General features: G+C 42.9%; 1 protein-coding gene across 1 annotated transcript; it reads left to right on the top strand.

Annotated features, from left to right (window-relative positions):
* Window positions 1-2,659: 2,659 nt before the first annotated feature.
* On the top strand, window positions 2,660-7,163 carry LOC132649863 (diphosphoinositol polyphosphate phosphohydrolase 3-alpha). The gene is made up of 2 exons (XM_060374554.1): window positions 2,660-3,499; window positions 6,046-7,163. Coding segments are annotated over exons 1-2 (495 nt in total). The 5' UTR covers window positions 2,660-3,005; the 3' UTR covers window positions 6,047-7,163.
* Window positions 7,164-10,198: the final 3,035 nt, after the last annotated feature.

Genomic DNA, 10,198 nt, shown 5'->3' with positions numbered 1-10,198 from the left:
TTACAGGGTAGTCCATTCTGTGAACCCCAAATATGATCTCATGCACCTATCTAAGAACAGCTAGACACCAACATGCTGCATAGGCTGCAAATCTTAATGTTATCCCCCCTCATATGCAAAGGATGCTGCTTCTTCAAAGGGATTTAAAAAGATGTATACATGAAGATGAATGCAATGCCAATTGCAGCATACAAGACAAGTACTGTCTCTAAATATTAGCCTCAGGTTTATGCTGTCTGAAATAAAGTGGCTTTTCTTTTCTGTTCGTCTACTATTACAAACTGTTTTCCAGTCTGCAAGATACTGCATTATTCACAAAAGACACAGGAGAGTCTCTGAAAACACACTGTGATTCAAACAAAAACCACATCAGGATGCTGGGGTCTTTTGTCTCCCAGTAATTGCATCCCTGGGGGAACATCTGCTGAATTACCTACTGGAGAGCCACTATAAAGCTACTGCTGTCCCTCAGGGAAAAGGGGCAGGGAGTATGGATGTTGATTTCAAAGGAGCACAATCCTGTCTTCCCTAGTGAAAAACAAAACAAAACAAAACAAAACAGGTGGGGAGCTGCCTCAGATTTAAGGGAGTTCGATTTAGGCAACTCACAGACTCAAGAGGAAAGATCACATTGATCCTTTGGCATCCATGGAACTTCGTTCATTCAGTCAATGTGTTTTGAGTTCTTGGTAGACAGTAGATCTCAGAGACCCATGTTGGCTCATATGAAAAAGAGCAAGCACCAAGCTTTACACTTCCTACCTTCATGCAGATGGAGTACAGCAGGACCATTCCCTGGAGCTACTATAGAAAAGATGCCAAAGGGAAGGTTCAAATCCAAAGCCAGAGGTCCAATCTCAATGCAAAGTGGGAGTGTGGACAAGGTCCCAAAAGCCACTTTGGAAGAGTTATGCTTCATAAGGGATTTGCTCCATTTCATGGATGGCAACTATTAAAGGCAAGGGCTCTGAGCTTTCGTGAGGAAGAAGACCACCCATTAATCAAAATCCTGTTCTAGGCTGATGATAGAATCAGACATCGTTTGGGGTATTGTTTTATTCTACTTTATCCTGCAAGGGCAACTGGCCCTTCAAATTGTGAAGTCACATGGCACGGAGCCATAGGAATGATTGTTGGGAACCATGAAGGCACTCAGAGGCTTTCAAAAAGAGAACAGGTGACATGGGGATAAGGGAAAATGGAAAAGACCTTTCAGTGAAGTCAGGAATCCTTCCCTAAGTGAACTCATCTCCACCAAAAGACAGCGATGAGCATCATCAAGCTAAACCACAGCAGACTGCTGCTCTGTAAGAAAATCAAAAGTACTGTAGCAAGGGTGAGGTGATTTCAAGTCAGCGCAGCTTTGCCTAAGGTGTGAGGAGGAGCCCCTCGAGCCCCTCAAAGGTGTACAAGTCAAAGGAAGGAATGAGAGAAACCTCAGAGAAAAGAAAAGGTGTGGTCAAAGTTCCCTGGATTCAGGAGTGCTGCTTCTCTAGCAAGAGGTCAGTGGGATCAAAGTTCAGGGAACTTTGTTAATCTCCAGGTGAAAACCTCTGGGCCAGGGCAATGGCTCCCCGGGCAAAGCAATGAGGACCTTAGTTCTGATCTCCACACTTAAAAGTCAGGCTGCAATCCCAATGTTAGGGAGACTCTAGAACTTGCGACTGAATTCCTGGTGCTTTCTAGTCCAGTACAGCCACATTGTGGAAAACTGTTCTCAAAAGTCATAATGGTTGGAGAGCAATGGAAGCAGTGGAAGAAGGTGCATTTGCCCACCTCGGGGCTACATCTGTTCAGAGGTCCATGTAGACACACAGGCATGCACACTCGAGCACACACACATTCATCACCTGTTCAGAGGAACACACACACACACACACACACACACACACAGGGAGACTCATGTTCATTTTCAAGTATAACTAAAATCCCAGCTCCCTAGATGCTCTCTTATTGAGCAGGCCAGCATGGGGTTCAAGCCTGTGAATATGGAGGCTGTTGGCATGGAATCCAAGCCTTCATGGGGTGCTGCTCCAGAAACACCTGGCCAAGGGTTTGAAACAAGGGTTGTAACAAGTTCCCCAGGGTTCCCTAATAGGGAAACAGAGTAACAGACAACTATGCAAACCATGAACAGGGGTTGCGTGAAAGTGTTTTAAGGAAGGGCTGAGCCATTATGGTTGACCAGCTGCAGAAGAGAACCTGTTGAAGACAGGGAGCTGCATGTGACTCAGCAAAGATTATTCTGGCAAGACTCATTGGTCATTCTGGCAACACCAGGACTTCTGCCTATAAATAAGACAACGCAGTCCATGATGAGGGGTGTCTATGACAGGGGCCTAGACCCCTCCACTGTTTCTCAAGGAGGCCCTTTACACCTCTGCTGCCAAGTCTAGCTGAGACACACAAGTGGTGATGACCCTGCACAAATGGGCGCACTTCTCCAGTGCATTGGGAGCTAGAAGCTTCCCATTCACAGCAGTGTGGAGCGCCTGCGCAGTGGGCCCGAGGCAGACCCCTGCCTCCTCCCCTCTGCCCCTCCGCCCCTGGACCTCCCCCGAGCGCGTTCACGCGAGCCCAGCCACGCACTCGCATGGGATTCACCTAGCTCAACCCCTGTCTGTGCTGCCAAGCTAGCCAGGGAGCGTGAGCGAGCGCAGGCGGCCAGGAGGGCGGGGACCGCACGAGGTCCACTCGTGGGCTGTGCGGAGGCAAGGGCTGCTGGCTCTGTGCTCCAAGCTCCAGACGGCGGAAGCGACGCCTCCAATCAGGCAGCGGGCTTGCGACCCTCCCCGCGATCAGCCAGCACTGCCCGCCCCGCGGACTGACTGACGCGCCAACTCGCCTCCGCCCCCGCCCCTGTCTCCGCCTAGTCTACCCGGGCTCGGCTCAGGCTCTGCTGCGCTTGGCTGCAGCCCTTACCAGCCCTTTCCCTGCCCGCGGCAGTTCCTGCGGCGGTCTAGCTCGCTAGGCAGCAGTTAGTGATCTCCAAGGCAGCGCCAAGGATGAAGTGCAAGCCTAACCAGACACGGACCTACGACCCCGAAGGCTTCAAGAAGCGCGCTGCGTGCCTGTGCTTCCGCAGCGAGCGCGAGGAGGAGGTGTTGCTGGTGAGCAGCAGCCGCTACCCCGACCGCTGGATCGTGCCGGGAGGGGGCATGGAGCCCGAGGAGGAGCCGGACGGCGCGGCGGTGCGCGAGGTGTTTGAGGAGGCAGGAGTCAAGGGGAAGTTGGGCCGCCTCTTGGGCGTCTTTGAGCAGAACCAGGATCGCAAGCACCGGACCTATGTGTTCGTGCTCACCGTCACCGAGCTGCTGGAGGATTGGGAAGACTCGGTCAGCATCGGCAGGAAGCGAGAGTGGTTCAAGATCGAGGATGCCATCAAGGTCCTGCAGTGCCACAAGCCCGTGCATGCCGAGTACCTGGAGAGACTGAAGCTGGGCGGCTCCCCTACCAACGGGAACTCAGCCACCCCGTCCCTGCCGGAGAGCGAGTCCTAGTATGTATAGCTCCTGCTCCCGCTGAGGCTCCCGCCAGGACTCTTGCCTACCAGGAGAGCACCTCTCCTGCCCTGTGCGCCTGCAAGGGCAGGAGGGAGGCTTCTTTTGTTTCCTTGGCAGGCAGACCTCTGAATCACGCTTGCAAACTGTCTAGGTTGCCAGGTGCTGTTTGCAGACACTTTGCACGTTTTTCAGATGCTTTTCCAATTCAATCACTTCTTGGTGACACTGTAAAAATCTTGCGCTCAGCGGGAGCTGCATGGGATTTCGTGAAAGGTGCCTTAACTGCTTGCCCTGCTCTTCATGGAGGGTGTGCGTGTGTCTGTGAGTGATCCCGTGTCCGTGCGTGCGTGCCTGCCTGTCTGTCTGCTCTGTGATGTTTTTGTTTGTGTGTTTTCTTTTTTCTTTAAACAGCCCTTACATGTGTTTGTGCGTGAGTGTGCGTGCGCGCTCTTGATGTCAGGCTTCTGGGTTTCTTAGTGGAGGAACCTTTAGAGTCTTACAAACTGGTGAGGGCCTGGGGTGGGAACATTCTTTTTTGCTTTTATCCTGTTTTCTCATTCACAGCCTTCACAGTGGATATGACTGGAGGGTATCCTTCTACCAACCTTCTAAATGTATTCTACAGAACTGTAATATATATACATGGATGATGACACTAATTTACGCATTTTATTCTATAGGTTATCTTCCAAAAATAACTTGGTTCACATATAATTGAATTATCAATTTTATCCCATTGGTTCTCTGTTACGTAAATCCATCTATGTAAAATATGTGTAGTCAACATAGGTGATATTGTCAAAGAAATGAGTAGAAACCTGCTTACCAAAATGATAGCTTTTTTAAACCAAGCATGTAATTTCATTTTATAAATAATACCGAACTACTGAATATAGTCTTCACAAATTATTCAGTATTCTAAATCAATGAATAGAAATTCTCAGTAATTTTGGTCTTTAGAGTATACTCCAGTCCTGGAGAAACTGGACTGTTGCTTTATTTCTGTACTGTATACAGAGAAATACCTTTTATCCAAAAATGCCACAAATATGTTGGAGGTTTAACTATTATGTCGTATTCTAGAGATAATAACACACAGTATTATATTTTGACCTTGAATTCTGTTTGACTAATCTAAGGAGACTTTTAAATTTTAGTCTCATCCTGTAAACCTATGTTGTTTCATTTTATAGCTGAGATTTTTTTTTGGGGGGGGGGATCCACAGAGATTGTTTATGCCATTTCCAACCTTCCAGTGCTTTCTGTTTCCATACTGCAAACAAAAAGTTATCACACTTTAAAGTCAAATTTATATAAACAGTTAAATATCCTTTCTGAGGTTCATTCTAGAAAAGTGACAAATGAAAACCTCCAAATAATCTTGCATTTTTAACAATTTCAGGAAATTCAGATAAAACAGCTGACACAGGAATAAACCAAATCATGTCTCCATCTTATATTTTCCAAAAGTTTGACGCACAGGTGTGATTATCTCTTTGGAGTGGATACTTAGTGCCTATGCATTTTATGTGTGAGTGCAGTGAATATGTACAGCTTAATTTTTTTAGCTCATCCAAGTCCCCCCAAATCCAGTGTACTGCTGAAAGATAATTAAGACTTTTACATAAGAAAACAGAAATTTGCTTTCAGCATGTTGTCTTAAAGGGCTGATTTTCCCTCCACTGGACAAGTGCCTATGCTTAAAAACTTGGAGAAGTCATGCTGAAGTCAAAGTTATTTTGATATGCTTGAAGCAGGCATAAGATATGTTAGAAACCTATGTTTTGCCAATCATATTTTTTTATTTTTTGCAAGAAGCCAGGGCTGAAACATGGCTACAAATAATTCTTTGCTATGGTTTCATTTGAAAGAGTTGTTCTAAAGCTTTATTTAGAAGCACCAGGAAACTCTGAAGAGTGTAAGAACAAGAACAGGCAGCTTGTAAAGCAGCAGTATAAGCAGCAGCACTTCTGGGACACATGGTTTAACAGGCTCTAGACCTGCATTTACTTCTTTCCTCACCTCCAGTTTAATGGAGTTCAAAAGAACAATCTCTCCCTCTGTAGCTGGGGAAGGGAGGTGAAAATGCTTAGAACCTATATAATATTAACAGCTAGCCAAACTTTTTCCCCCTTAGATTTCTTTATGTGAAAGCACTTATTGTAGTTATGTTCCTAACTGTTTCCTAATAAAATATGAAATCCTTGAGGACCAGGATCCAGCTTGAATCATGCATAACTCCAGGGGCTCAAAACACTGGCTAAAATTCAGAGACCTTTGTCATTGTCTCACACATTAGAAGTCTCTACTATCAGTGAATTACTGATTTTCTTTTTTAAGCTTCATAACATACCTGGAAGAATTTATTTCTTTAGGCTCTCACCTGTGCTTACAGTGGGACTACATTTGATAATTTACTGCTGGCTTTTTCAGTATAAAGGATTGATAAACCATACTAAATTCTCAGTAAATATGTGTTGTCTAGACTATACAGGAATGGACAAACCAGTAAAACCTTATTAATAAGATTATCTTTTTTTAGGTGAATGGAATAAATGTTGTTCAGATTTACTTTGAAAGAATCAAGTATGTGAACCCAATGATGAATGGAATTGTGAAGCACAGGTGAGCTCTTTCACATCCACAAGAACACAGCTCATCCTATGCTTTTGGACACTTTTCCTGTTAACAATGGCTATTCTTCAGGTTGTTGCACTACCACTGTATCTGTACAGAATTCTATTTGGCACCTGTGGCCTTTTTGTGCTTTTTGTCTGTACTTCCCATCAGATATGACTGTGAATGCAAAGAACTTGCTTTCTTAGTCTTTTTATATCTAGCATACATTACTTGGTATATGGTAGGTGTCACTGAATATTTGTTTAATATTTTGTAATGATAACGAATGGTGAAACATCCCTCTTCTAATCTCTCTAGCATATATGTGGCTTTTGTATATCAGGTATCACACAACTATTTCAAGGCAGCTGTGAGATAGTAGCAAAAATTCTTATTCATATGTCTGTGTTATCCCAGACATTATGTACCTCTTACATTTGCCAAATTTTTGAACCTAAATTTAACTGTGCCTCTAGACATAACTTCTCCTCTATAGAAAATACAGGAGACAGAGAAACAGTTTACTGTATATCAAACAGATGAGAGTCATAGAATCCTGACTTCAAGAAAACACAGGACAGATGATCCAGTTTCTTCATTATGTAAGTCACAAGGATGAAAGGAAAGGGTAGAGGCTGAACCTGTGGTTTGAGAAAGGTTTCAGAGAGTGTTTGTAATTTTATGGCTCTTTTTGGGATCGTGATTTGATCAAAGTATAAGATAAGTGAATGTATCAGACAAATTAGAATATGTTGAACATTAGCTGGATATTTTCACATTGATTATTATAATACGGTTGTTATATTGGAATCAAGAATTCTTATCTGCATTCAAATATTTATAGTTGAAGTGATATAATGTCTGGGATTTACTTCAAAAATACGTCTAGATGATAAATACACTGGACATACTCAAACAAGATTGGCCTTTAAGATTGTTGAAGCTGACTGATGATTAAATGATGTTCATTATATATGTTCATCTCTGCTTTTGTATGTTTGACATTTTCCATAATAAAAGGTTAGTCAAAACCATTGGAAATGTTGGCATTCTTCTTATTGAGTCTAGTATATAATGTAAAGAGAAAAAAAGTGAGGAGGGAAAGTTTATAGATATTGGTTTTTAAATGTTGCCTCCAAGATACTGCTTCTGGTCTAAGATGTCAAATTCACAGAAATAAAAGGAGACATACCTTAGAATGGCTAGTTACACCCTTGGTACACTACTTGGAGTTCTTTTTTTTAATTTATTTATCAATTTATCTATTTATTTGTTTGTTTGTTTTTACTTTGTCCTATCAGTTAAATCATTATTTATAGCTATTTGACTATGGTGGTTGGATCTACTATGCTGAAGAAAGGTTTTCATACCATTTGCATTGTAGATCATACCAATGTGAAATCAAGGGCTGGATCTCTGGGAGATCATTTTATAAAAACCCACTTTATGGAATTTTAATAGTTTCTTGGGGGAACAAAATCCATTGTACACATAGTTGTAGATGTGTGTGCTGCACATTATTTCTACTATCTTATTTGAAGGCAGGCCAAACAATAAGATAAGCAGTTAGGATTCCTGACATCAGGGATCACAGGCTGCAGATAGACGTTGCGTTCTGTGGTGTTTCAGACTCTGCAGAAATGAAGACAGGTCCAACTAGGGCGAGTCCTGACATTTGTGGGTTAAGAAGCATGACGGCAGTTCAAGCAGAGCTCTAGGCTCCTGTCAAGGATGATACTTTCCTCCCTAGGTATAAAGAAATGCAAAGCTGCAGCTTTTGTCCTTATAGTTTAATGTTTCTAATCCCAGGAGCAAGCATTGCCTTGAATAAACTGTTATCTGGAAGAAAAGGGGAGACCTTTCTCATGTAAGCAATTCATGCTTTCAGTAACAACAGTACCCAGTGAAAAGGCATCATGGCCTACCTAAAAAAAAAAAAAAAAAAAAAAGTGCCCTGGAAGTTGTTTTCCAATTTGGGTCACCTGATTTGAGGAGATTTAAAATTTGGAGGCAAGCAGACCCGTGGGAAAGTTTAGGTAGTGCTAGTGATAAAGTAGTGCTTTGGAGCCCAGTAGGCTGTGGCTCAAAGCTGACTTGACCACAGATTGTAATGGCTTCTGTTAGGCCACTTTGTTTCTCTTATCTCCAGTTTTCCTACCTGTAACATGTACAAGGTATTTATAGTCTTTACCTTTGCAAATCACTGCTTCTGAGAAACTCTTCTGTATCTCTTTGAGTACATCATAGTGGCATATTCCCCATCCGCAGTCTGCAACTGCTCTGTTGTATCACAGTTCTTATCCCACTCATATTAACCTTATTCAACTGAACTGTAAGGTCTCCTGGCTCTGAGACTCAAACTGAGTTCTCTCTTGTTCCCAGAGTAGGGAACATGGTTCTCATGGTGCCCATAAAATGCTTATTATATAAATTAATGTTTCATCTAATACTTGTCAAAAAATAAAGCTCCAAAAGATCCAAAAAACACTGTAACTGTAACAGAGATTTGCTTTCTAGAATATAAGAAAGCTGAGACACCATATGACACTATGGTCTGTGATCACATTTCTCTTTATTCAGAAAACTACTTTATATATTCATGATTTTATTTTCTTGGGGTTTTTCATTTCTAATATATTTTCCTAACTTCTTAGCTTTCCTAGTGATTTTTCAGTAGATAAAAAAAAGAAAAGAAAAAAATTAGCTCCACGCAGCTGCGTAAGCTAACTCAGTGAAGACTTCCCAGATAGAAATGACTGGAGGACATGGTATTCAGTAAATACACTCGGTATTTAGTCAGCTTAACAGCTGCTGAATAGATACAAGCATGCTAGTTATATTAGGTTAATTTATAATAAGTGATTTAGCAATCAGAAAATGTAGCAACAGCTCACCATAGACACAATGCCAAGGCCTGACTGATTGGATGCACGAGTCACTTTCCTATGTAATTGGTTTAGGACTTAAATTAACACTACAAAGAATGAGCTACAGGGTTTACCACTTTCTTGGTTCCTGTCTTTATGTATCCTAAAATACAAAGACCAAAAGTGATGGCTGTAGTATAAATTGTACAGTACTCTGTTGTAGAGGAACCACAGTAGAGTGGTTTTGCTTTCCACAGCTCTGAGGTCGCCTCAGAAACTTAGCGGATGAGAAAATGGATCATGACAGCCTTCCAGGGGAGTCACTTACAGCTTTCCATCTTCTATCCTGGGATGGTTACTAGATGTTTAAGACTCAGATTAATTGCAATGACAAAGACAGGTCACCTGATGTGGCCACATTGAAGATACAGAATGAAATCCAACACAAAATTGGCTTCCAATCAAAAAACCTGATGATACTGAGTGAGTTGTCCCAGAAGCAAAAAGACACACATAGTATCTACTCACTCATATAGACATACAACATAGGACAAACCCACTAAAACCTGTGCATCTAAAGAAACTAAGCAAGAGAGAGGTCCCTAACTAAAATGTCCAATCCTCATCCGGAAAGCCAAAGAGGATGGACATCAGAAGAAGAAGAAAACAGGAAACAACCTAGGAACCTACCACAGAGGGTCTCTGAAAGCCTCTGCCCTATCAAAGCAGATGCTGAGCCTGATGGACAACTGCTGGGCAAAGTGAATAGAATTTTATGTAAGAAGTGGGAAATAGTAAGAGCTGGAGAGGACAGGGTCTCCACAAGGAGAGCAACAGAACATGAAAATTTGAACACAGGGAACTTCCCAGAGACTCATACTCCAACCAAGGACTATTCATGGAGATAACCCAGAACCCCTGCACAGATGTAGCCCAGGGCAGTTCAGAGTCCAATTGGGTTACATAGTAATGTGAAGAGGGACTGCCTCTGACATAATCTGATTGGCCTGCTCTTTGATCACCTCCCCCTGGGGGGGAGCAGCCTTACCAGGCCATAGTAGAGGACAATGCAACCACTTTTGATGTGAACTGATAGACTAAGATCAGAAAGGAGAGGAGAACCTCCCCTATCAGTGGACTTGGGGAGTGGCATGCATGCAGAGGGAGGAAGGAGGGTGGGATCGGGAGGGGAGGAGGGAGGGGCTTATG

The sequence above is a fragment of the Meriones unguiculatus genome, chromosome X (assembly GCF_030254825.1).
Source record: "Meriones unguiculatus strain TT.TT164.6M chromosome X, Bangor_MerUng_6.1, whole genome shotgun sequence".
Taxonomy (NCBI): domain Eukaryota; kingdom Metazoa; phylum Chordata; class Mammalia; order Rodentia; family Muridae; genus Meriones; species Meriones unguiculatus.
This window is presented reverse-complemented; position numbering and strand designations above follow the sequence as displayed.